This window comes from Perognathus longimembris, chromosome 17 (assembly GCF_023159225.1).
Source record: "Perognathus longimembris pacificus isolate PPM17 chromosome 17, ASM2315922v1, whole genome shotgun sequence".
Lineage (NCBI taxonomy): Eukaryota > Metazoa > Chordata > Mammalia > Rodentia > Heteromyidae > Perognathus > Perognathus longimembris.
In genome coordinates, this window is record NC_063177.1 from 27,698,297 (window position 1) to 27,726,262 (window position 27,966).

The window sequence follows — 27,966 nt, forward strand, 5'->3', positions numbered from 1 at the left end:
CCCCAGCCCTATGTGTTATATTTCTAATGAACAGAACACCAAAGGGTTATTAATCTTTACTTTAAAACATAACAAAGTGCACTTTGGTTGCATTTTCTGTTTGCTGTTCAGTCTCAAAAGAAACATTAGGCCAGGTGCCAGTGGCTTACACCTGTAATTCTAGCTACTCAGGAGGCTGAGATCTGAGAGTCACAGTTCGAGACCAGCTGAGGCAGGAAAGTCTGTGAGGCTCTCACCTCCAACTAACCACCAAAAACCAGAAGTGGCATTGTGGCTCAAAGTGGTAGAGTGCTAGCCCTGAGCAGAAAAGCTGAGGGACAGCACCCAGGCCCTGAGTTCAAGTCCACAACTGACAAAAAAACAAACAAGAAAAAAAGAAGTAAATAGTTTAATAAGCCATAGTACTTATAGTTTAATGAAGGCATACCACTTATGGGTTAGTCAAATGGTTGCAATATAAAATTGTCATAAAAGATGCATTTTAATACTGATACACTGATAGCAGTAGCAGCCTTACAAATGTTCATATGATTTCTATAGTTTTGTTTTGGTTTTTTTTGAGACAGGTTTTCACTAACTTTCTTGGGTTGACCTCAAACTCACAATCCCCATAACTCTGTCTTCCAAGTAGCTGGGACTACAGGCTAATGCCTCTGATCCTGACCAGAACCTTTATTCCACAAGAACTGTCAAAGCATTTAGATCACACCAATACAGTATACAATGGTTAATATTATAAACACTGTAAGTGCCAATAAAATATTCTTTTGTTACAAATACTTAACTTTTTATTAGTGATCATTCCTTCCATTTTTATAGAATAAAAAAATAGCAGGTTTTAAAAAAAAACTTTTACGATTGCAGATATGTCTTGTTTCATTTTCATACAGAAATATGTTGTAAACATAAAGTGACTACCACTCAGGTGCTAAACAGTCTCCAGGTCTACTACTCTACAGTCTGATAACTTTCCAACACCACTATTTCCATCCCAAAGCAATATTTTTCTATGAAAACACAGGCACTTCTGGGATATTGCTAAGTCATCTTTCTACCTTAAGCTAACTGAAAGATATATCAAGGATATCATTTATGTAGCTGCTTCCTGTCAAACTAGAAAGTTCAATGATGATCTGAAATCCTCCTGGCTCATCATGGATAAGGAGCTACTATTGAATTGCAGGGGATATTAACTTCAAAGTTAATCCTAGGATTGATAGTTTTCAGTGGTAAAGCATTTGCCTAGCATGTTCAAGGTCTTAGGTGATCCACAAAAAAGCTAGTCCTGTATCTTGTTATTTACTGTAATGAGAACTTTTCTTCTTCTATGAAGCTACAGTAGTAGTCAGTACTAAACAGATACCTCTGGCCAAGCCCTCCGGCTTCTGGAAGTACTTATCAATTTTCAGGGGGTTGTGTATAAGGTTGCTAAGTAAAATAAAAGATACTAGGTTAAATATGAATTTCAGGAAATGAAATGGTCAGTTACAGGGCTTGACTCAGAGCCTGGGCACTGTCCTTGAGCCTCTTTGTGCTCAAGGCTGGCACTCTACCACTTGAGCCACAGCATCACTTTTGGTTTTTGAGTGGTTAATTGGAGAGAAAGTCTTGAAGGGACTTTTCTGCCTGGGCTGGCTTTGAACCATGGTCCTCAGATCTCAGCCTCCTAAGTAGCTAGGATTACAAGCATGAGCCACCGGTGCCCGGCAATTAATATATTTTTATTTTTCCCTTTTGTAGTGTGGGGGACTAAACCCCTGGGGATATACACATGATAGGCAAGTGCTTTATCACTGAGCTATAGCACTGTCCATTCAATATTATGCGGCTTAGGATCAAAGCCTAGTAAGTAGTAAAGTGTGTGTTTACCATGTATGAGACCTGATTTCTTTTTTAAATTTGTGGTTCAATGGGACATATTTATACTTAGAGTTATTTGTTGTTTCTCTGAAATTTAAATCTAGTTGGGTATCTTGCTTTTATTTGCTATTCTGACATCACTAGACTGGCAAGAAAGAACAAAATTGGGTGAGATGTGATTACTGCTATTGAATCCACTGGCAGGTGAGGACAGGGCACTGAGTCTCATCATTCTGCCAAAGACCTCAGGCCACTGTGGAAAACAGAAGGTGTGTGTTGAAGTCTTCATGAAAGTTTTATTTTGCTGTGTGCAGGTGAACAGCAGATAAGACAGTAAGGAATATGAAGGTTGGAGGCTCAGTGGGAGAGAATGTTTAGCAGGTGTGAAATCCTGAGTTCAATCATCAGTAACAAACAGAAACAAAATGGAATGAATATTTCAGATTTCAGTAAGCCAGTCAGAATTACCTAGTTAAGGTGCCAGAAGTGATATTTCTAACTGATAAGGGCATGCTGGCCCTTTGTTTTCAATTGTTTTGGAAAACAGTTGCATTGAAATGGTGGATGGTGGTCAGGTGCTAGTGGCTCACACCTATAATCCTAATTACTCAGGAGTCTGAGATGTGCAAAATGACAATTTTAAGCCATTTGAAGCAGAAAAGTCTATGAGACTCCATCTTCAATTAACCAGGAAAAGTGTTCAACTGGAGTCTAGTCTGGACTGCTAGACATGAGCAAGAAAGCCCAGCTAGGCTGAGCACCAGTGGCTTATGCCTATAATCCTAGCTACTCAGGAGGTTGGTTGAGATTTGAAAATCTTGGTTCAAAGCCAGCCAAGGCAGATAAATCCTAGATATTCTTATCTTCCACTAACCAGTAAAAAGTCAGAAATGGAGGTAGGATTCATCTAGTAGAGCACCATCCTTGAACAAAAAAGCCAAGCAAGAGTACAAGGCCTTGAGTTCAAGCCAGTATGGGCACAAAAAAAAATTAATAAGAACCCCTATGTATACTACCTTTATAATAATAATAAAACATGAGAGACACAGAGAGACAGACACAGACAGAGACACAGAGAGACACAGAAAGACAGTAGGGCACGATGCTGAGTTCAAGCTAGGGAATGAGGCCCTGAGTTCAAGCTATTGATGAGAGTATGGCTCGAGTAGTAGATGTATCCACTACTTTGTGTTCAAATCCTATTAATTTTTAAAAATGTATTTTTTTTTTTTTTGGTGAGACAAGGTCCTGATGTAATCTCAGTTGACCGTGAACCTGTCATCTTCTTATCTTTACCTTCCTCTATGGGATTATAGGTGTAGGTCACTATGACCAGTTAGAGTGTCTTTTTAAAACATCAAGTTTATAGCAATGACTACGTTTTACAAACCCAAAATACTTTTCATCTACCTGAGATAATCAGCATGAATAGGAACCAGACTACTACTTTCTTAATGTCATAACTGCACGTAGAGTAGCACAAACTAGAATAATCTAATTAAATATGAATAGCCTCTTTAACCCAATTGGGTAATTCCAGAGCAGACATCACAGGCTGTATTTTTCCCATGTGGGTCTATTATATCATGAAAACTAGAAAACATCAAAATGCTCACTTCATACCACAGTATGACAAAGGCTCCAGATATACTGAGTCTCCAAATAGAATCATATATATATGCATATATATATGCATGTATGTATGTCACTATAATACAAAAGGATTTGGCTCACACATGTAATCCTTGCTACTCAGGAGGCTGAGATTTGAGGAGTGTGGTTCAAAGCCAGCCTGGTAAGGAAAGTCTATGAGACTCTTATTCCCAATAAACCACCAAAAAGACAGAAGTAGAGCTGTGGCATAGTGGTAGAGCACTAGCCTTGAGCAAAAAAAATGGTTAGAGACAACTCTCAGGCCCTGAATTCAAGCCCCAGGACTGGCACACAAAAACATAAAGAAGGATTTGGATGATTTTTAACTGTGTATTTTGTGGATCACTACATGGAATCAGACAGATCCATCCGCCTCAGTTTTGTTCGTCAAAGCTGCTTGTAGAAACTGGTTGAGTCTGAGTTGGACTTCTAGGGTGAGCCAGCTATTAAAAAAAAAGTCACAATTAATTCACAATAATATTAATTAACACATATTAGACAATAATATGTGTAGCAACAGGATTCTTCCTTATTAAGAAACCTTCACCAGTGGCTCATACTTGTAATCCTATCTACTCAGAAGGCTGAGATGTGAGGATCGAGGTTCAAAGCCAGCCTGGGCAAGAAAGTCGATGAGACCCTTATCTCTAACGAACCGCCAAAAACAATAAGAGCTTTGGCTCAAGTGGTAGAGTACTAGTCTTTTTTTTTTTTTTGAGCACTAGTCTTGAGCAAAAGAAGCTCATGGAAAATGCCTAGGCATTTTCAAGCTTCACGACTGACAACAAACAAATAAACAAACAAAAAAGAGAATTTTGCTGTTTTTGTTTTCTTTTGTTTTGGTTTTGGTGCCAGTATACTTGAGCCATACCTCCACTTCTAGCTTTGTGCTGGTTAAGTGGAAAAAGTGTTATTCTGATTTGTCTGCCTGGGCTGGTTTCAAATTGGGATCCTCAGATCTTAGCCTCCTGAGTAGCTACAGTTATAGGCATGAGCCAGTGGAGTCTGGCTATACATTTAGATGGTAAAAACTATCTTTCCCAGTTTTCCTGATGGAGCCAGAAGTTTCTGGATGAGACCTCTATAAATAGTAATACGATCAGAGGTAGCATGGTTAATTCACTTAGTTAGTTTTGGCCCTTGGCTCTTCTTGTTCTTTTTCCTAGGATGTGGATACAACTTTAGGAAATCCATTCTAGACCATGAGGTTAAAACTCACACTAAGGATGGAAGCACAAGGCACAAGGACAATATAATAACACTACTGTACAACTTGTAGACTTCTACTTTCCAAATGAACATTCAGGTAAGAAAAACAAATCAGTACCAGCCAGGTACTAGTAGCTCACACCTGTTGCCCTTGCTACTTAGGGGACTGACATCTAAGGATCAAGGTTCAAAGCTAGTTCAGGCAGACAAATCCAAGACATTCTTACCTCCATTTAATCACCATCAAAAAGCAGGAAGTAGAGCTGTGGCTGAAGTGGTAGAGTACTAGCCTTGAGCAAAAAAGCTAAGGGACAGGGCTAGGGATATGGCCTAGTGGCAAGAGTGCTTGCCTCATATACATGAGGCCCTGGGTTCGATTCACCAGCACCACATATACAGAAAATGGCCAGAAGTGGCGCTGTGGCTCAAGTGGCAGAGTACTAGCCTTGAGCAAGAAGAAGCCAGGGACAGTGCTCAGGCCCTGAGTCCAAGCCCCAGGACTGGCCAAAAAAAAAAGCTAAGGGACAGCACCCAGGCCCTGTGTTCAAGCCCCAGTACCGCTCACGCGTGCGCACAAAAGTGAAAAGAATGACAAGTCTCTATTTGATTAAGTCATAATGGCTAAATCATTGTTATCTGTGCCTAGAAACAAAACCTAACAGGTATAGTTGCTTCAGAGTTAAAGAAAGCCTAAGGTTTAATAACAAATTTCATTATATATCCTCCTTTGGATAGAGAACATATGGCATAGGTCTTAATTGGTGATTTTTGTTGTTATTGCTCAATATGTGGGTTTAGCATTATTATAATTTTGGTTTCCATAGTTCCCAGCTTTTTGTACTAGTTATGAAGTAGGGCAGGGAAAAGAAAGATACTAAACAAAAAAGGGAAGTGGCCTAATTCTCTAAGAGAGGCCTCTTTCCTTTGCCCCTGCCTTTCAGTTTTTGTGAAAACATTTCACCAAGAAATTTGATAGTAGGGATAGTTTGACTCCTATTGATATTCTAAGAGGAGGAAGGATCCTTTGAAGGAGGCCTTTCCAGAAGGACCAAAGTAAGAGAGAAATCAAAGGCATTCTTAAGCATGGAATAAAGGGAAGACCTTGTTGTGGTAGGAAAATGCTGGCAATGGTATTCATGGAGTTGGTGTGTTTCTGCTCTAAGAGGAGAAGGAGCTATCATATTCAAAGCCATAGAGGCCAGAACCTTTAGTTCCCAGTACTCCAGCAGGGATGGCAGAAGATGCCTGCCTGTCTCCCTGCCTCCCTCCCTTCCCTCCCTCCCTCTACCTCTACATCTGTCCCCTCTTTCATCCCTTCCCTCCCTTCCTTCCTTTCTTTCTTCTTTTTGGACCATGCTGATCTTAAACGTTTGAGGTATATACTACATACCTGCCCCAATTAAAGTCTTACCTGAAACTTTTTCCTCAAAGCCCGGGTCATTACTGGGGTCAGTCCAGTTCCTGTTTCCATATTTTCTTTATTAGTAAGAGGGGTTCCTCCTGGGCTCCTGATAAGGTATTGAAAATAATAGGAGCTGTGTTTCATGCTTACTTTTCAAATGGATTTAGAATGCGTAAAGATAAGAAACTGTATTACCTTTCTACATCAACTTTCCTAAGCAGTTTCCGCAGATCCATCTGGTTTTTACCAGGAGTACTAATAAAATAAAGATATAAAAATTAGAAATTTCTAGATTTTTTAAAAAATCTCTTTTCCTAAGGAAAAGCAGTTATTTTTACAGGCAACCTTCTAGAAGGTAGCTCTATTTGTTACATTTAAAATGGCTGTACGAAAGCTTAGAGAGTCAAACAACTTATGTCTTCTTTCATATGCAGAAGCTAGATCTAAAGTAGGTATTCACACAGTGTGAGACCAGAGGAGGATACTCTTAGGAGAGGAACAGTAAGCACAATGCATCTGTGTGTCTGATCATACAAAATAATATTTATCGAAATGAACTCCAGGAAATGAAAACAAGTGGTCTTTTCTTACAAAAAAAAAAAAAGGAAAGATGGTTATTCTACTGTACACACATAAAATGACTACAGCAGTCATCATTCGCCTAAATCGATTAATCTAAAGCATAAGCAAGATACACTGTAGCTGGAAGGCACGAAGAGGAAAGAACTAGGGGACTTGTTAAATTGTTAAGCCACTAACAAAAACTAATCCTGTATCTAAGTTACCGTTGTACTCACTGGAAGAGATAATAAATTCTTTAAGTAAAAAAAAAAAAGAGGCTATACACCAGGCATAGAGGTTTGTGTCTGTAATCCTAGCTACTCGGGTTGCGATCTGAGGATCAGAGTTCAAAGCCAACCAAGACAGGAAAGTCTATGAGACTCTTATTTCCAATTAACCACCAAAAATCAGAAATGAATATATTGGCTCAAGTGGTAGAGCATTAGCCTTAAGCACAAAAAGCTCAGGGACAGCACCCTGAGTTCAAGCCTTAGAATACAATACCCCCTCCTCCAATACAAAACATCTGTAGAGCAATAGGAGGGGTAAGGATCAAGTAGTAGAGCCTTTGTCTTAAATGTCAAGGCCCAGTGCTGTAGGCAGGTGGGGGGTGGGCAGGAGGTTGAGAAGCACTTCAGCTAGACCTGGTGGAGCACAGTTGTAATCCTGTAATCTCGGCATTATGTACTGGAAATGGAGGTGGCAGATAGGTTGAGAGTTGTGGCCAGTCTGGTTTACAGAGTAGTTCAAAGGTCAGCTTAGTTTACTCAACAAGAACCTATCTACCTTTGTTGTTGTTGTTGTTGTTGGTTGTGGGGCTTGAACTCGGGTCCTAGGCGCTATTCCTGAGCCAATTTTTGCTCAAGGCTAGCATTCTACCACTTGAGCCACGGCGCACCACTTCCTGTTTTTGAGTGGTTAATTGGAGATAAGAGTTTCTTGGGGACTTTTCTACCTGGGCTGGCTTTGAACAGAGATCCTCAAATCTTAGACTCTTGAGTAGCAAGGATTACAGGCCTGAGCCACCAGCGCCCAGCAAGAACCAATCTAAACAAACCTAGGTTAGGTTTATAGCTCAGTGGCAGACTGCTAGTCTAGCATGTACAAGGCTCTGAATTTGATCCCTAGCATTACATAGGAAAGAAAGGAAAGGGAAAGGGAAGGGGAAGGGGAAGGGGAGGGGGAGGGGGAGGGAAGGGAAGGGAGAGACGGAGGAGGGAGGGAGGGAGGGAGGGAGAGAGGGAGGGAGGAAGGGGAGGAAGAAAGAAGGATGGAAAGAAGGAAAGAAAGGAAAAGAAAAGGAGAGAGGGAGGAAGGAAAAAATAGCATGAGAGTATCATAAATACTGGCAGTTCCTTACATTAAGACATTTGTAACTCGTGCTGATAACACTTTGGGGTTAGGCTTCAGTGTAACACGTTGCAGGTCAGTGACAGTAACTAGTGGATTCCATTCCTCTGGTGATGGTATAAGCTTCAATTACAAAATAAGACATTATTAAAAACATATAAAATATTCAAAAGATAAACATGCTAAATCAGTAAACATGAGTGCTGACATACCCACTCCTCTACTCAATTTCTATTTTCAAAACTTCCACCTCCTTAGATTAAGTAGTGGTTGGTAAATAAAACTGCCTTACTGACTAATTTATTTATTTATTTTTGCCAGTCCTGGGCCTTGGACTCAGGACCTGAGCACTGTCCCTGGCTTCTTTTTGCTCAAGGCTAGCACTCTGCCACTTGAGCCACAGCGCCACTTCTGGCCGTTTTCTATATATGTGGTGCTGGGGAATCGAACCCAGGTCTTCATGTATACAAGTCAAGCACTCTTGCCACTAGGCCATATTCCCAGCCCCCTGACTAATTTTTGGATCGATACATTTTGTTGAGGAGATACAAAACCACTATAATGAAACATCAGATATTGATCTTGGAATTATTTCTATATAAGTAGTGTGCGCTTTCCATAAAGGAACAACCAGGTTAAACCAGAATGACTGTGTCTATGGTCAGTGACATCTTACCTTCCTCCTTTCATCAGTATTCTGAGTCTTCTTTAATTTCACAGTCAGTAGATCTTTAACTGTTATGTGCATGGGTCCTTCTTTTTTTAACGGTCCAGCCTTAAAATAGAGAGGTTAGAATTCAAATTGGGATCAGGACATCTAGGGAAATGCAAATCTAGTTATTAAAAATTCAGCATCTTTCTAATTATCTAGCAAAAAGCCAGAAGTGAAGGTATTATATAGTTCAACTGGCACAAAATTAAAAAAATATATACATATACATACATACATATGTACTGGGATTGAATTCAGTGCCTTGCCCTTTCTAGCAAAGTGCTCTACAGCTTGAGCTATACCGATAATCATTTTGCTTTTTTTTTCCCCCCTCATTTTTTTGGTCATGGGGCTTGAATTCAGGACTTGAGCACTGTTGTTGAGCTGTTTTTTGCTCAAGGCTAGTTCTCCACCACTTTGAATCACAACAGCACTTCTGTTTTTGGGGTGCTCAATTGGATAAGTTAAGAGATAAGTCTCACAGACTTTCCTGCCCAGAAGGGCTTTGAACCTCAATCTTCAGTTCTCATCCTCTTGAGTAGATAGGATTACGGACATGAGCCACCAGCTCCCAACAGTCCTTATGCTTTCAGTTTATTTCTCAGATAGGTTCTCACCATGTTTTTGCCTTGGCAGGCCTTAAACTTATCTCCTTCAATATCTTCCTATATATGTCTCCTTTGTGGCTGGGATTATAGGCATGAATAAACTATGTTGTGGCTCTTTTTACTGAGTAATTTTCTGTTCTTAATTTGGCTTACTACAGTGGTTTACCTCTTAGTAAAAAGGTACTCTGAAAAGCCAATAGGAACTTTCTACTTTATAGGTTTTTATTCATTTATCTTAAAAAAAAATTTTTGTTGTTGGTTGTGGGGCTTGAACTCATGGCCTGGGCACTGTCCTTGAGCTCTTTTTGCTCAAGGCTATCATTCTACCACTTTAAGCCACAGTTCCACTTCTGGCTTTCTGGTGGCTAACGAGATAATTATCTCTAAGAGTCTCAGGGACTTTCCTGCCCTGGCTGGCTTTGAACTGCAATCCTCAGATTTCAGTCTCCTGAGAAGCTAGAACTAAAGGTGTGAACCACCAGTACCCAGCATAGCTTTCATTTCTAAATCTACTGTTTATAGATTCTCTGTAGACAGTGTTTGTGTTTTTAAATACAAGAATTGGACCTTGTACTTGCTTTATGATATGTAGTAGTGACCATGCTTTATCAGAGTTTCTAGCTACTCAGTAGGTAACACTGAGACCTCTATATCGAAAAGAAAAAGAAATTAAAAATGAAATCACAATGAATATCATTAAGATGTAGAATCAAAACAAAATATAGCCTTCCTAGGTAAGACTTTAGCCCAGCCTTAAAAGGGAAGCAGCACTCTTGCCACTAGGCCATATCCCCAGCCCCTACCCAGCCTTAAAAGGTCATTTGGCTTTTCTCCTATCATACATGCTGACCCAAACATATCATTGTCTAATTCTTTCTTACCTGAAGAGTTTTAGTAGCAGCAGACTTTCTGAGCAGCAAAGGAGCCAGTGGTGGTGGAGGAGGAGGAAGAGGAGGAGGTGGAGGTGGGGGGGGGAGGAGGAAGGGGAGGGGGAGGAAGATGGCTAGCTGGCTTGGGCACTGGGGGAGGGAGTTCAGCTTGGGATTCTCCATCAGCAGTTGGAACACAGGCAGGAACTTTTGTGAGTGTACCACTCATGTGACACTTTTGACAATGGCCTGGACAAGAATTTTCTGACACAGTCTGGAAACATAACATGTGGCACATAAATAGCAGGTTAACTTTGTTCTTATGGATAGAAGTTGTCAAAACAATGCCTAGCATATATAGAATATCACAACTTCCTTCATTTTGTTCATTCATTTAGCCATTCTTTTGTTCCTTGTATATGCTGCATACTAGGCATTGAGTACAATGTGAGTACTATCTGCCTTCAGCAGATAAGCATAAACACACAAAACCAAAACCAAACCAAACTCTCGAGTAAGAGCAAAGAAGTGTGTTCTGTCCATAAACAGCTAGAGTGATATTCAAGCATGACCAAGAAAACAAATGGAGGTTTAGAGGTAAAGGGAGTTGAAGATGGATTGAGTGGGGGTTAGCTATTCCCAGAGGAATCATTAATTAATCAGCCTAGGGTTTAGAACATTCAAGGTACTGATAAAAGGATGAATTAGAGGCTGAATTAGGTCTTAACATCTAGTACCTCAAAATGTTTGTTTTGTTTGGGTTTTTTTTTGCCATTCCTGGGGCTTGAACTCAGGGCCTGAGCACTGTCCCTGGCTTCTTTTTGCTCAAGGCTAGCACTCTACCACTTGAGCCACAGCACCACTTCCGGCTTTTTCTATATATGTGGTGCTGAGGAATTGAACCCAGGGCTTCATGTATACGAGGTGAATGCTTTACTACGAGGCCATATTCTCAGCCCTAGTATCTCAAAATGTATTTGGAAATAGGCCTTTACATATGTGATTCAGTTAAAATGAGGTCATTAGGGGTTAGTCCTAATCCAATCTGTTTGGCATTCTTTTTTTTTTGCCAGTCCTGGGACTTGAACTCAGGGCTTGAGCACTGTCCCTGAGCTTCTTTTTGCTCAAGGCTAGCACTCTACCACGTGAGCCACAGCGCCACTTCTGGCTTTTTCTGTCTATGTGGTACTCAGGAATCGAACCCAGGGCTTCATGCATGCTAGGCAAGCACTCTACCACTAAGCCACCTTCCCAGCCCCTGATTGGCATTCTTATAAGAGGAAATGACATCAGGGATGTGCTCACAAAGAGGAAAGATAACATAAGAACACAATGAAGGTGCAGGCATTTCTGTTTTGTTGTTTTGTTTTTGTATGTGGCAAAGACTGTATACCAATGTACAATTTTGCCTTCTTCCTTAGTACCCCATTAGGCTTTTTCTGCCTGATGTTTGAGACAATAACAGAACTCAGGTCCAGAATATTTTCCATATTGCCATTGTCTTTTTAGATAGGATCTCTCCTTATCTAGTTCTAGATTTGGTTTTAATTAAGTTAATACCAACCTTCATTGTTTCTTGAAGCTTACATAACTCATTTTCCAAAATGCATAACTGTTGTTTCAGACTGTGAAGTTCTCGGTGGTAGATTCGAGATGGGAAGATGGTATCTTTCAGTACTTCTAAACTCTGAAAGTCACAAATAATAAAAAGGTCTGACCTCTATCAGCAGTATGGCAAAGAAGAGAAGAAAGCAGTTTAATGATTTGTAGAGCTCAGACTGCCCTTAAACTCTCTATCCTCTTATCTCCCCCTTCCAAAGGCCAAGATCATAGATAAGCCCTGCCACACTTGGCCTGATAAACGTCTTTTTTTTTTTTTTTTTTTGCCAGTCCTGGGGCTTGGACTCAGGGCCTGAGCACTGTCCCTGGCTTCTCTTTGCTCAAGGCTAGCACTCTGCCACTTGAGCCACAGCGCCACTTCTGGCCATTTTCTGTATATGTGGTGCTGGGGAAATGAACCCAGGGCCTCATGTATAGGAGGCAAGCACTCTTGCCACTAGGCCATATCCCCAATGTTAGGTCCTCTCCCTGAGGGCTACATGCAGATGTCCCCACCTCATTAAGTCTCCACCCAGTTACCTGGGTAACCTGCAGACCTGGAGGCAGTTACCGGTTACCTACTTTAAAAACCTAACACCCAGCCCCCTGATAAATGTCTTGCAAAAGCAGATGTAATTCCATAAACTAATTTTATCCAAGTATAATGTGGTAGTGTGCTGATTTAAGCACATTAACATATGAGCAGAAATATCAAGTATATTACAAAAAAAAAAATCACACTGCTAAAAGCAGGAATGTCAAACCCATACCTGGGCTATGCAGCTTTGGCACCAACTATATAGATACCATGCTTTATTTGTCCAAAGTTTGGTTGCATCTTTTATATTGGGAAACTTGAAGTTGCAGGATAGATTCAGCCAGTTTCTACTTTGAGGTATGTCTATTGAAGAAGTAACTACTCTGTAGGAAAAACCAAAACAAATAATAATTTAAAAAAGCAATAACAATAAACCCTGAGTCAGAATAGTAGCCTCAAATTGAATTACAAGCTGGTTTTATTTATTTTTACTTTTTTTTTGGTGCTGGGAATTGAAGGGGGTGGGGGGTGGGGTGCCGCAGGCAGCTGCTAGGCTGCTAAGCACACATTCTACCATTGAACTGCACTTTAGCCCCAAGAATATGGCCTTGTAGTGTGACTTGAGGCTTTCTAATGCCAAACAGTTTGTTAAATTCTAGAATGCAGGGACTAATTCAACAAACTATTTTTTTTAAAAAACAGATTCTGTAGAGAATGACAGAAATCAACAACAACTAAATACCTTGCTTTATGGAGTTTAGATCTTATGGGGGAAGAAAGAGAAAAACAAACAAATAAATAAGTATAATATTTCCTCTGTACCAGATGGTTCCTTGCTTACTTTTCTGATGAAGTTGGTGGAGAGGGAGATGTAAGTAGCTTGGAATGGAAGTAAGAGGCTTCTTTCTTTTTGAATAATCTTTTGGCTTTGGCTTTTAGCTTTCTTCTTCGCTGTTTGTACTTGGGCATGATTTCTGTGGAGAATTTTTTAAAACATATTATCTAAATTGGAGCATAACACACACATATAAACATATAAGTTGCATAAACCTTAAGTATGTAGTTCAATGAATTACTATACAATAACCTTCACACACATTTGTAACCATCATCTTGGCTGTTTAAAAACAAAAGAATTATGCTTATTTTACTTCCTTTCATTTCTTCTACCACTTAGGTTAAGAAATAAGTTTACTTAGGTGTGATGACAGAGATCTGTAATCCTAGTATTTGGGAGACAGAGGAAATGGGATTATAGGTTTGAGGCCAGCCTGGGCCACAGGCAAGATCCTATCTCAAACAAACAAACAACCCCAATGAAATAAGTAGATTCCAGTATCTTAAAGGTCCCTAAAGTAGAAGAAGATGAAGACCTAGATTAAAACTATGTGTAGGAGGGGGCTGGGAATGTGGCCTAATGTGGCCTAGAGTGCTTGCCTAGCATACATGAAGCCCTGGGTTCGATTCCTCAGCACCATACACAGAAAAAGCCAGAAGTGGCACTGTGGCTCAAGTGGTACAGTGCTAGCCTTGATCAAAAAGAAGCCAGGGACAGTGTTCAGGCCATGAGTTCAAGCCCTAGGACTGGCAAAAAACCATAAATACATACATACATACATACATACATACATACATATACACATACATACAAGGGAAGCCAGGTGCCTGTGACTCACGCCTAAACATAGCTAGCTACTCAAGAGTCTGAGATCTGAGGATCCAAGTTTGAAGCCAGCCTGGGAAGACAAATCCAAAAAGACTCATCTCCATTTAAACTGCAAAGATCCAGAAGAGAGGCTGGGCTCCAGTGGCTCACACCTATGATCCTAGCTACCCACATCTGAGAATTATGGCTAATTAGGAAATTCTGTGAGATTCTTATCTCCAATTAAACATCAATAAACACCAAAAAGCTGGAAGCAGAGCTGTGGCTCAATGGTAGAGTGCTAGCCTTGAGCAAAAAAAGCTTAGGGACTGCACCCAGGCCTTAAGTTCAACCCCCAGGACTGGCATTAAAAAATGAAATGAAATAAAATAAGGTGTTTCTGTATCAGCAACTAATGAGAAACAACTAAGATGGGCAGAGTTGGGAGAGGAAGGAGGAAAAAATACTATCATCGAATTCCTTTCTTAGGTACTTTCTACACATTTTCTAAATAAATCTTCACTAACAGGAAAGGTATTATCCCCGACAATGAGGATTTTTATTCTCATTTTTACATGAGAATAATCAGAAAGATTAGAAGGACTGGCCAATTGAATGTAATACAGTATTAAAAGCCCACATCTATAAATCTTCAAAGACCATGCTATTTCCAATAAACTATGGGACAACAAAAGCTATGTTATTTCTAATATTTCTATGTGACTACAGTAGCTTAAATAAGCATTATATAATAAAATAACAATTTATCCTCAAATCTAAGATGTCAGTGCTTAAAGACATTTATTTTGAAGCATCTTAAAATATTATCTCATATATAATAACCTTAAAATATTATCTAGTATATACTTAAAACATATCTTAAAATACTACCTAGTATATACCCTTTTATATGGAAAATCAAATCTGAAGTACCAGAAGGGCTTTGGTAGTTTTAGTTGTTGCTACCTGTGGAACAAAAATGTTGCTATTCACTTAGAAGAAACTGAAATGGTTTTAAGGCTTTGGCCTCCTGCCATTCAAACTTAGATTTGAATAGAAACAATTGTCCTTCAAAATACCTATTCATTCCACTTGCCTTTACTCAGTAATCGTACAGCACTTGTTATGCAGCTCTATGCTTGCTCAGTTCTCAGATTCCACTGACCCTGCTGTGAGTGAAAAGTGTCTTGGTTCCAACAGCATTGTAGTTGGAGAGGCTATTGGGTAAGGATGATCATGCTTATATCAATAGCCCTTCCAGAAGAGCGCTTGACAGAATCTTATTGGACTAATTATCATAATGCTCCTTCCTCCCTTTCCCCCTTCTCTATCTTCCCTCCTCTCCTTTATTATTTAATAATTAATTAATTAAGTATTGCCAAGTCCTGGGGTTGGAACTCAGGGCTTGTGCTGTACCACTTGAGCCACAGCTCTACTTTTTGATGTTTAATTGGAGATAAGAATCTCACAGACTTTCCGGGCCACTGTGCACCACTTCTAGTTTTCCAGGGGTTAACTGGAGATTAGAGTCTCATGGACTTTCCTGACAGAGCTGGCTTCAAACCACAACCCTTAGAGCTTAGTCCTCTGAGTAGTTAGGATTTCAGGAGTGAGCGGGAAGGCCTGGCTTGGAAATCTTTTCCAAAGCACAAAGTATACTATTAGACAAAGAGTAAGACTTCCACCGAAATCTCCACTTTCTTGGCTTCTCTCTGCTTCTTTCCTTGATGTCTTTTGCTATAGGTCAAACTGACATACATTTCCAATCTTCTGCCCCCCCCCCCCATATTATCACCTCTTAAATTATTAAAATAGATTTTGAAAAGAAGCTGGATAGGATTAGAAGCATAACTCAAGTGGTAGCCTACTTGCCTAGCAAGAAGGGACTGGAGTTTAAGCTCTAGTACCTCCCGAAAAGAAGCTAAACTCTCGACTTAAACTTTTTGGATTAATTTTGAAAAATATTCTGTGTTGATCACACTTGGGACAGGCTTCTGAAAGTTCTAAATTCATCTGAACAATCCCAACCCCAATATCTTTTCAGGTTCCTCATCCTGCTGATAAGGATGGTTTTTTCTGCTAGTTGTGGGCCTAGCAGGCATGCCTGCAGCTCAGCAACAATGCCTACTAGTGTTGCAACTCAATAGTAGGCAATGCCTGCTAGTGTAACAGCTTCACTGTCAATGCTTGTTGCCTTCTGTCTCTGGAATTCAACCAATGCAGTCCAGGACAATGGAGGGTAAATGTGAAGAAATTTATCCAGAAGAGAAGTATCTTGCTCAAAGAGTGCTACCACACTGTCTTCCATCCTGTCTAGGTAGTCTGAATCTAGGGATTGTGCGGTACAAAGCCGCTCCCCAGCATCATAGGAAGGTTACAGAAATGGAAGTAGGGAGAGGCAAAGGCAAGATGTGTTGAAACAGTGTCTCTTTTGCATTAGTTTAGATATGTTACACCAAGATGCTGGCCAGGGGCCTTGTAATATCTCATCACTCATCACTCTGGCCTGGCCTGTTTCCAGCAAGAATGCCATTTAGTCAGTTCAAGCAGACTCCCCTTTGATCTAATGTTACCTTTTAGTAATTTTCAATCTACTAACCTTGCTCATCATGTATACATTTCTATTTGTGGTAGAAAGCTGTATTTGGAGTTGATCCCAATCTCTCCCACCTACTGCAAAATCCCACTGCAATGGTCCCTATACCTACTGCAATGGCCTTGAATGAAGTCTTCCTTACTATGTTTGCACAATTACAACCTTTTTTTTCTTTAACAACTGAGGTCGGGTAGGCATATAGGTCAGTAGTAAAGCATTTGTCTACAGGGCACCAGTGTCTCATGCCTATAATTCTAACTACTCAGACGACTGAGATATGAGGATCACAGTTCCAAGCCAGCCCCTGTAGGAAAGTCCATTAGACTCATCACCAATTAACCACCAGAAAACCGGAAGTGGTGCTGTAGCTCAAAGTGGTATAGCTCTAGCCTTGAGCAAGAAACTCAGGGACAGTGCCGAGGTCCTGAGTTCAAACCCCACAACTGATCCCCCCTCCTAAAAAAAGCATTTGTCTAGCATGTGCAAGGCCCTGTGTTTGATCCCCAGCACACACACACACACACACACACACACACAAAATCCTCTGTATACTTTCCAAAGCTATTCAAAACTAAGCTCCTATGGCTCTTTGCAGTTATCTCTTCTGCTTTAACTAGTAATTTGTACTTCAAATGTACCAAATATCAAATACTTTCTTTCTTCTTCTTTTTTTTTTTTGCCAGTCCAGGGGCTTGGACTCAAGGCCTGAGCACTGTCCCTGGCTTCTTTTTTTTTTTTTTTCTCAAGGCTAACATTCTGCCACTTGAACCACAGGGCCACTCCTGGCCAATTTCTGTATATGTGGTGCTGGAGAATTGAACCAGGGCTTCATGTTTATGAGGCAAGCACTCTTGCCACTAGGCTATATTCCCAGCCCCAAATATCAAATACTTTCTACAGTGTTATCAGCCTCTCATCCTCTTGGAGGTATTTTCCTTAAGGTTATCTTATACTTAGCTTTTTTTTTTGAGTCAGTCCTGAGGCTTGAACTCAGGACCTGGGTGCTGTCCCTGAGCTTTCATTGCTTAAAGCTAGCACTACTATAACTTGAACCACAGTTCCACATCCAGCTTTTTTTTTTTTTATGCTTAATTGGAGATGAATCTCACAAACTTTCTTATCCACGCTGGCTTTGAACCACAATCTTCAGATCTCAGCTGGTGGCTTGAAACACCTAGCTTACACCTAGCCTTTAAGATTGTTACTTTTAGGCTGGGAATATGGCCTAGTAGTAGAGTGCTTGCCTCATATACATAAAGCCCTGGGTTCGATTCCTCAGCACCACGTATATAGAAAAAGCCAGAAGTGGTGCTGTGGCTCAAGTGGCAGAGTGCTAGCCTTGAGCAAAAAGAAGCCAGGGACAGTGTTCAGGCCCTTAGTTCAAGCCCCAGGACCATTACTTTTACTTTACAGATACTAACTGAATGTTTAAAACTCATCAGATATTATGTTAGGTGATGAAATACAATCCTGAACAAGAGCAACATAATGTTGACCCTATGGAATTTACACTATTTATATCCCTAACACTTTATACATGACTTTATTGTAAAATTTAATACATTAATACATTACATTACAATTTTTTTTTTTGGCCAGTCCTGGGCCTTGAACTCAGGGCCTGAGCACTGTCCCTGGCTTCCTTTTGCTCAAGGCTAGCACTCTGCCACTTGAGCCACAGCGCCACTTCTGGCCGTTTTCTGTATATGTGGTGCTGGGGAATCGAACCCAGGGCCTCATGTATACGAGGCAAGCTCTCTTGCCACTAGGCCATATCCCCAGCCCCTACATTACAATTTTTGTTTCCATGTTTACAACCTCTTGGACCATGATGTTTTCAAAGGATAGGATAAATTTTATTCATTTTCATTTTCCCAGCAGCTAGAACATGGAAAACATTAAATTATGTTTCATCCAATAAGCAAATGCAAAAATCATTCCTTTTAGATGTTCACCACCAAGTGTATTCTCTTTTATTAAGAAAGATGCCGTAATACAATAAAATGCTAGAAATCTCTTGATTAGGAAGGTTTTTCAGTTCTTCAAATCATACCATGCTTCATATCATATCATATGGTGAAAGGACAAGGTCTAAATTTTTGAAGCAGGAAGAAGCAATAAGTAAGAGTGAGAAATGCAGTCTTCTGCAGGCACAGCTGCTTCTGTTAAAACTCTACCTGCTTTTATATGAAAAGTTCTTTGGGCCAAGGATTGGTGGCCCATGCTTGTAATACTAGCTATTCAGGAGGCTGAGATCTGAAGACTGGAGTTTAAAGCTAGCTGGGGAAAGAAGATCTGTGAGGCTACTATCTCCAATTACTCAGCAAAAGGCTGTAAGTGGAGCTGTGGCTCAAGTGACAGAACACCAGCCTTGAGTAAAAACAAAAAATACTAAGGAACAACACCTTGGCACTGAATTCAAACCTAAGTACTCTGGCATGTACACGAGTGTGTGTGCGTGCCACACACAGACACATACAAGTTCTTTGGTCAAGGGAGCTTCCAAATTTGTGGTAGGAACGAAAATGACAGTTGTATTTCACTACCAGCTTTCTAAAACAAATTTTTTTTTATGGAGGTCTCTTAAACACCCTTAAATCTCCTTCAGTAAATTCAGTTTCCATTAGCCATCACAGCACAATGATTAGCATTTGCTTGTATTTATTTAATTTTACATTTTCTGTTGCTCTGAATGCTATTCTTTATTTTGTTTCTCAAAAGAGAAGCACGGGTATGCAATAAGGACATACTTAAAAAAAGAAAAAACCTGATAATTTGGGGGTGCTAGTGGTTCTCACCTGTAATCCTAGCTACTCAAGAGGCTGAGATCTTCCAATTGCAGTTCCAAGGCAGCCCGAGGAAGGAAAGCCCAAGAGCTGGAAGTGGGGCTGTAGCTCAAGTGATACAGCGCTAGCCTTGAGCAGAAAAGCTCGGGGACATCACTCAAGCCCCAACCAAGTTCAAGACTCAGGGCCGGTAAACACATACAACTCCCAAGTCCCAAACCCCCAAACTTGTCACAGAACACAAAATGTCTAACCAAGGAACACTGTAATACTCCAGTTCAAAAAACTTAAATGTGTATAAGAATTACAGAGGAGGGTATCTCATTAAGATGCATTCACTAAGTTTGATTAGAACAAGCTACTAAGTGATGGTAATGCCCCTAATCTGTGGACCTATTTTTATAGCAAGGAAAGAAGGACTGAAAGGAAAGGCAAGATGCTTTTTTCCAAAACATATTTTGGGGCTTGTCAATTAAATAAAAGTATCGTTTGGACGGAGCTAGGCGTAGCACCTCTATAGTTCCAAACATCCCGCTTTCTGCCCCACCTACTCTCCAACCAAGCCCAAACCAGAGACCCCCATCTTAAGCCATCAGGCTTCGAGCAGCTAACAAGTCCAGCTACAGACCACGCGAGCCCCAGGTAACAAAGAATCATCTCTGCACTTACTAGTCTAAAAGCCTGAAGATTAGATGGAGTCCGGGGAGTAGCCTCTTCCACGCCATAAAGAAAAATTCAAAATTAAGTCCTTGTCATGGAGGGACCAATCATAGTCCCGGTCCTCACATGATTCGCTCTCCTGATAGCGCAGGAGCACAGCTTAGCTTATGATTGGATGAGATCGCATCACAGTAAAGCCAATCATAGCTGAGGTGCTTCTGTTACGAATATGAAGAAGGCGGGAGAACTGGTTAGGAAAAGCTGATGAGGAAAGAAGGTGTGTCAGATCCCCCAAGTAGTCGTTGGAAGATTTTGTGTCATTGGTTGAGTCTCCTTCGGATTGCACCAATCACAAGCTCTTTTTTGCCGAGCCCGAACTATGAAATGGAAAGTGGAGAGGAGAGTGCAGCCAATAGAAAAAAAGCATTTACCCAGCAGCCAATCCTCCCGCGGCGTTTTGTGCCTTTGCCCAACAGGAAAACGTTTCTCATAAAGAGGGGCGTTACCCAATCACCAATGGGCGGGCGCAGATGGAACGGAGGAGCCAATGAGTGCGAGATGTTGAGTGACAGCTGTCCAATAGAGACCATCAGTGCTAGTACGGCTTGCAGCTTAAGGGGGCCGCGGTCTGAGGAATGTCAACTATTCAACATGGAGGCGGAGGTCGATAAGCTGGAACTGATGGTAAGTGCAAAGTGAAGGAGACCTAGTGGGTTATTAATTTCTCTCCAATTGCCTTGGAACTGGGGAGCAATTTGGAGTCGCCAGAAACTCTGGGAGATAAAGGCTGGGTCAAAATCACGTTCCCTTATGCCTCGAAGGGAGCCGCCACCGCCTGGTCTCTTAACCGCCGCGAGGAAAGAAGGGGTTACATCCGGGGAACTCTGGAGGGAAATGGCGGGAGATGTTGAGGCTGCCGGGCCTTTGTAGTTCCTTGCCTACACTTTTCCTTCCCTCTGGGAGCCTCGCCTGGTGCAAACAGCGTTTTATGTATTTCCACAAACACAGAAAATGTGAACGCAATAGTCTTTAAATGCCCCCCTCCCCCCGAAAGGGAGAAGTCGTTTACACTCTAGGAAAGGTGGGGGGTGGGTGGAGGATGAGATGTGGGAATAAACCAAGGGGGCGGCGGGCGGGCAGGGAGAAAGCCTTTAGGGTTGAGAGGTTCTGCTTCTCGAAGGCGGCCGTGTGCAACTTGTTGGGGACTCAGGTTGCACCTAGCTCCGTTTGGCGTCCGGAGGAGGCCAGCCTTGGGTGAAGAGTGAGCCCTGGGGCTCGTGGGCTTGGACGGGACTGGGGCCAATGGGGTGGTAGAGATAGCCCCAACCCGGGGAGGGGGGGGGTGCCCGGCTTAAGGGGTAAACTGGATTTCTCTCCCGCGTTTCCCCTCCCGTGTCCTCTTTATTCCCTCTCTCCCTCCCATCGGTTGCCACGGTTCGATCGCCCGCGCTTTTTCTTAGCTCCCTGGTTCGGTCTTTTGCTTTTCGCACTATTAAAAGTTTTTGGTTTTGGTTTTGTTTTCAGATTGCGTTGGCTTCCTTACAGATTTGTAGGAAGACCTCGTCTTTGGCCCTCTTTGCCATTTGTTTTTCTTGGTGAAGGCAAAGTAAGCAGATTAAATTGAAAATTTGGAAAACTTGTTGCTACTCCATCCTCCTCCAGCCGTCCTCCTCCCACCCCCTGCTGTTCTCTGGTGTTAAGTGTTTTGATGTCCTTGTGCCTGGGCTACTCTCCCTCCTGAAGCTTGGGGGTGTAACTTCCGCTTTTTAGGGACACATGGTGAACCTGTAAGATGCTGAATGCCACCCCAACCCCCTATTCCCACTAAATAAGTGTGGGATCTTCGTTTATCTTTTATTTTCTTCCTATGTGTTAATAGATTGAAATACCTCCCTAGATAAGTTAGATTGGAGGGCTTTCAACTCTTAATGTTTTCTGTTTAAATTTTCTTTGTGGTGGAGAGATATGTATGGGAAGGAAGGAGAATTTTCTGCAACTTTTCAAAGCTGCAATAATGAATATGAAAATATTTAGCACTTTTTTGGTATTGTGCCTTAGAAATACACAAGAAGTATTTGTAGTTTGATTCTGTCAAAAGGCATCAATGTTAAGTCTATCTTTTCCATCTCTCGATTTCTCCCTTAAGATACATGTATTTCCATCTGTTAGATTTTTTTTTTGTCTGTGGTTGAACTAGGAGCCTGGGCTCTCTGCTCCTGAGCTCTTTTGCTCAAGGCTAGCTCTCTGCCACTTTGAGCCACAACTCCTTCCCATCTCTTAGGTGTTAACTAATGCTGATCTTGCTTTTAACAGATTTTTCACCCTTCTAGTCCGCTGTTTAGTTTTCAAAGTAGGTTTGATATCCTTGCCAGGTTTCTTTAGATCCTATTTTTACGACAAAAACAATTAAGAAAAGCACCTTTTAAAAAATTGGTTTTAGGGGCTGGGGATATAGCCTAGTGGCAAGAGCGCTTGCCTAGTATACATGAAGCCCTGGGTTCGATTCCACAGCACCACATATACAGAAAATGGCCAGAAGTGGCGCTGTGACTCAAGCGGCAGAGTGCTAGCCTTGAGCAAAAAGAAGCCAGGGACAGTGCTCAGGCCCTGAGTCCAAGGCCCAGGACTGGAAAAAAAAAAAAAAATTGGTTTTAGAAAGTTAAGAGTCAGACTTTTAAATGTTTAGATGTTTAAATTATGTGTAGTTTGAGCTAGGGGTAGCTTGCACAAGGCTCTGGTTTCAATCTACCAGCATACTACAACAACTACTACTGCTGATAAAATTATGGTGGTAGTTTAAATTTTTTTTCTGAAGAGAGGAAGAAAAGAAAGCTTTTTTTTTTTTTCTTTTTTCTTTGCTTGTGTTGGGTGCTACTCTTGGGCTCCTTTTGCTCAAGGCTAACACTTTACCACTTGAACCACAGCACCACTTAAGGAGCCTGGTTTTCAAAGGGAGATCCTCAGCTCAGCCTCCTGGAGTAGGTAGGATTACAGGTATGAGCCACTGGTGCCCAGTGCTCTGTGTGTGTGTGTGTGTGTGTGTGTGTGTGTGTGTGTGTGTGTGTGTGTGTGTGTGTTTAACTGATATATGTATCTATGTATAGAAGTAGCAATATGGCATTATGGCATTACTGGATTAATGGAATATTTACGTTTTTTTTTTTCAAGACAAACCATGCTGTTACATATGATGCCAATACTGGGGTTTTGTTTTTCCTCCCCTGTGAGTAACCCCTGTAGAAGATAGTAAAGGGAATGAGTCTGTAAGGTTGAGGAAAATGTTGCACTAGATGTACTTTGAGTGTAATAGTCTTCTGATTTTGGAAAAATAAAATTTCCTCTTGGGCTGGGAAAGTGGCATAGCAGTAGAGTGCTTTCCTAGCATGCATGAAGCCCTGGGTTTGATTCTTCATTACTACGTAGCAGAAAAAGCTGGAAGGGGTGCTGTGACTCAAGTGGTAGAGTGCTAGCTAGCCTTGAGTAAAAAGAAGCCAGGGACAATGATCAGGCCCTGAGTTCAAGCCCCAGGACTGGCAAAAAAAGAAAAAAAATCCCTCTCCATCTGCATTTCAAAGATTCAGTTTCTGGGTGATACTAATATTTTGTCTTTCTTTTTTCTTTTTTTTTTTTTTTTTTTTGGCCAGTCCTGGGCCTTGAACTCAGGGCCTGAGCACTGTCCCTGGCTTCTTTTTTGCTCAAGGCTAGCACTCTGCCACTTGAGCCACAGCGCCCCTTCTGGCCATTTTCTGTATATGTGGTGCTGAGGAATCGAACCCAGGGCCTTGTGTATCCAAGGCAGGCACTCTTGCCACTAGGCCATATTCCCAACCCAATATTTTGTCTTTCATTATATTTATTGAAAGCCTGTTTGCCTGCCTGCATTCACTCCTTCCTTCCTTCCTTTCCTTCCTTCCTTTCTGCCTTCCTCCTACCTACATATGGTTTGAGTGCTGGGGTTTGAACTTAGGGTCATGCTCTCATCTTCTTTTGGCTTCCATTCTACTACTTTAGCCAGTTCTTAAATTTTTGAAGTGACTTAGTCATAGCTTTCTCCCACCTTTGCTGGGCTTATAAATATCTACCAGAATTTTTTTTTCTTGCCAGTTTTGGGGATTGAACTCAGGACTTGAACACTGCCTGGCTTCTTTTTGCTCAAGGCTAGCACTCTTCCATTTGAGCCACAGCGCCACTTCTGGCTTTTTCTCTATATATGTGGTGCTGAGGAATGGAACCCACAGCTTCATGCATGCTAGGCAAGCACTCTACCACTAAGCCACGTTCCCAGCCCCTGAGGATTGCAGTTTGAAGCCAGCCCAGGCAGGCAGGAAAGTCTATGAGATTCTTCTCTCATCTCCAAAAAACTGAAACTGGAATGATAGCTCCAGCAATAGAGCACTAGCCTTGAGTGGAAAAAGCTAATGGACATAGTGCTCAGGCTGAGCTGAGTTCAAGCCTTAGTACTGGTACACACACACACACACACACACACACACACACACATAAATGTTATGTCTGTAAACAAGGTTAATTTATAAAATTCTAAAGGTAAATGATTTTATGGGCAGTCTTCTGGTTTTTCTGTTTTACACTACTTAAAGGATTTGCCAAGGAACCAATGTTGAACACTTGGAATGTGAAAAGAGTATTCATTTGTTTTTTTAAATATGTCTTTAAGTCCTGATGCTTCTTCACAAGGCTAAATATTCTAATATTGCAGTTATGTGACCCAGTATTTATGGCCAGAACTCTCTTGTTCCAGCTGTGCTGGACTCAAATGGTGCCATTTCTTGGTTGGTTTAACCCAGCTTAGTAGCTGAACTAAACCATTTAATTTTTGTTGTTGTTGTTGTTGGTTATGGGGCTTGAACTCAGGGCCTGGGTGCTATCCCAGCTTTTGTGCTCAAGGCTGGTGCTTTACTACTTTAAGCCACTTTCTAAAGCATTTAAAAGAAGGTTGTTCAGTGAAAATTATGGAAATGTGTTTTTTCATCAATATTACTAGTAGAAAAAGGTCATTATAATCTTTGTTGCATAGCTTTATTCCCCTTCTTTTATCCATTGAGTAGTATTTATCTTTTGCCCATTGGTAGTACCACTCGAGCCTGTACAAAAGTTTTTGTAGTTTGATATTATATATATGTATATATATGTATATATATACTCATATATACTCATACATACACACATTTTTTTTGTATGTGCCTATACTGGTTTGAACCTAGAACCTTGAGCTTTTGCTTGGCATTATTTCTAATGGCTTGTTATCTACCACTTGTTATTTAAATCTCAGCCCTTTTATTATTTTCTTCATCATATTTCTAAATTTGAAAGAATGGGTATACTTTCCTTTGATAATTAATGTATTTTAAGAGTTAGCTAAGGTGTTAAAAACCATGGCATGTTAGGTTGTTGGCCTGTTTATAACATGCTGATTCCTTGTCAGCAGTCTTTTCTCTTGTTATAATATCCTTCACTAAACTGTTGTGAGAAGATGCTTTTTTTGTGTGTTTAGAATCCAGAGTGACAGATGGACTTACAGAGATTTGAGGAATTAGAAATTTATTACTTTTTGGGCTGGGAATATGGCCTAGTGGCAAGAGAGCTTGACTTGTATACATGAAGCCCTGGGTTTGAATCTCCAGCACCACATATCTAGAAAATGGCCAGAAGTAGCGCTGTGGCTCAAGTGGCAGAAAGAAGAGGAAGAAACCAGGGACAGTGCTCAGGCCCTGAGTCCAAGGCCCAGGACTGGCCAAAAAAAAAAAAAGAAAAAAGAAATTTATTACTTTTCATTTACTTTGGCACTATTATCGAAAGGACTTGTTTTACATGACAGGTAATTCATTGTTTTAGAAAATCTATTTCAGCAAAGAACAGAAATATTTTTCATAGCCTTACCTTAGTGGTAATTATAACTGGTTTTGTTAATACCAATCCTAAGGTATTATTTGTATCCATGTTAATTACTACTAAGATATAGAGCATATTTCCTTCACGTCTATGTTTCTATTAAGGAATAGAATCACTTGGATATTTAAGTCTTATGCTTAAAAAATAAACATTGATATAAATGTTTTTAGGATTTGGATGTATTCTGACCAAAATGGCAACCCAGTTGTTTTCACTTCAGATGACCAAGATGCCTTTCTGTTGCTTTCGTCCTTATTGCTGCTAACGAATGCTCTGACTTTATTGCACTACTGTACTTTACAGCTAGCAGTGCAATAGTATTGTCAAAGCATCTGAAAGCAGGGTGCACGCCAGAATTGTCATTCTTGCCTTACATCTTTGTTCAGTATTTGTCAATAATTTCCCACAACTTTTGTTGTTGAAAACTGTATAATTTTATTACAGATAGCATATGTTTTAGAAAGTTATAAATTAAGCTAGGTACTGGCAGCTCATGTTTGTAATCCTAGCTACTCAGGAGGCTAAGATCTGAAGATTATGGTTCAAAGCCAGCCTAAGCACTTAAGTCCATAAGACTCTTGTCTCTTAATTAACCACCAAAAAGCCAGAAGTGGAGCAGTGGCTCAAATGGTAGAGCACTAGCCTTGAGCAAAAAAAGCCCAGGGACCGTGCCTGGTCCCTGAGTTCAAGCCCCAGGACTGGCACACAAAAACAAACAACAGCAACAAAAAACCCTGTACTACGTTATGAAACAAACAGAAAATACATTTAATATCTACAGGTGTTATGGCTTGTCTGAATGAGTAATACTTTGTAATTTTCTTCTTTCTACAATGTATTTGGAAAATTTCTAGTAATTCTTAGATTTATTTAACAAATATTGTGAATTAGTGACATTAATAATCGCTGTTGTATATTTTACTATGGTAACTTGCCAGGTTGTAATTAAAGTTTATTTTTGGAATAATGAGGCTTAAATTATGAATCTATTAGGTTTTTTGGTAATGAGTTTTATTTGCATAAAATAAAACATTAAGTACAAGTGGAGAGTTTGATGAGATTTGGCAGATGTGTATATTGTTCATGTAACCACATACACAGCCAGCATACAGAATATCGCTGTCACATTAAAAGTTCCTATTTGTCAATCATTTCTTCCCCAATCCCCTGGAAACTTCTGTTCTCTCTAGTTTTCTAAAAAATTTTAAAAATAAAATCTGATAGTATACAGATCCCAGCTTCCTGAGTAGCTAGGATTAAGCCACCAGTGAACCTCCCCTCCCTGCCCCTATCCTGGGGCTTCAGCTCTGGGCTTGGGTACAGTCCTTGAGCTGTTTTTTGTTTTGGTTTGGTTTTTGCCAGTCTTGGGGCTTGAATTCAGGGCCTGAGCACTGTCCCTGGCTTCTTTTTGCTCAAGGCTAGCACTCTACCACTTGAGCCACAGCACCACTTCTGGCTTTTTTTTTTTTTTAATATATGTGGTGCTGAGGAATCAAACCCAGGGCTTCATGTATGCGAGGCAAGCATTCTACCACTAGTCCATATTCCCAGCCCATGCTTTGGTTATTTTTGAGTTAGGGTCTCATTTTTTTCCCAGGTCAGCCAGGACTACAATCTTCTATTTTTGTTTCCTGTGGTGGCTGAAATAGCAAGTGCTTATTCACCATGGCCAGCCTTTTCTGTTGAGATTTGGGGTCTAGCAAACTTTTTCCCAGGGTGGCGTGAAACCATGGACCTCTTGATCCCAGTTTCCTGAGTAGGTAGGATTATAGCTATGGGCCACTTGAAAGTGACAGTTTGAAAAATTTTAATAGAGCCAGTGTTCTGAGATAAATGGTTCACATACTTTTTTTTTTTGCCAGTCCGAGGGCTTGATCAGGACCTGAGTGAGCACTGTCTGGCTTCTTTTTGCTCAAGGCTAGCACTCTACCACTTAAGCCACAGTGCCCCTTCTGGCTTTTTCTACATATATGGTGCTGAGGAATCGAACCCAAGGCTTCATGTATAT

The 27,966-nt window shown here is 40.8% G+C and overlaps 2 protein-coding genes across 4 annotated transcripts in view; one reads left to right on the plus strand and one right to left on the minus strand.

The window, feature by feature from the left end:
• Positions 1 to 3,731: 3,731 nt before the first annotated feature.
• On the minus strand, positions 3,732 to 20,176 carry Prr11 (proline rich 11). The gene is given in 11 exon segments (XM_048367100.1): positions 3,732 to 3,956; positions 6,134 to 6,230; positions 6,320 to 6,379; positions 8,046 to 8,158; positions 8,712 to 8,810; positions 10,237 to 10,329; positions 10,331 to 10,498; positions 11,789 to 11,911; positions 12,594 to 12,744; positions 13,203 to 13,335; positions 20,058 to 20,176. Coding segments are annotated over 10 exon segments (1,101 nt in total). The 5' UTR covers positions 13,331 to 13,335; positions 20,058 to 20,176; the 3' UTR covers positions 3,732 to 3,887.
• A 454-nt stretch (positions 20,177 to 20,630) lies between these two features.
• Ska2 (spindle and kinetochore associated complex subunit 2) overlaps positions 20,631 to 27,966 on the plus strand; it is a 37,225-nt gene continuing 29,889 nt past the window's right edge. For all 3 annotated transcript variants that reach the window (XR_007213834.1, XR_007213833.1, XM_048367101.1), the window contains exon 1: positions 20,631 to 20,732. Coding sequence is in view for 1 of the 3 variants with exons in the window: in XM_048367101.1 (XP_048223058.1) it covers positions 20,700 to 20,732 (33 nt within the window). In the remaining 2 variants the exon portion in view is untranslated. The remainder of the gene's footprint in view (positions 20,733 to 27,966) is intronic.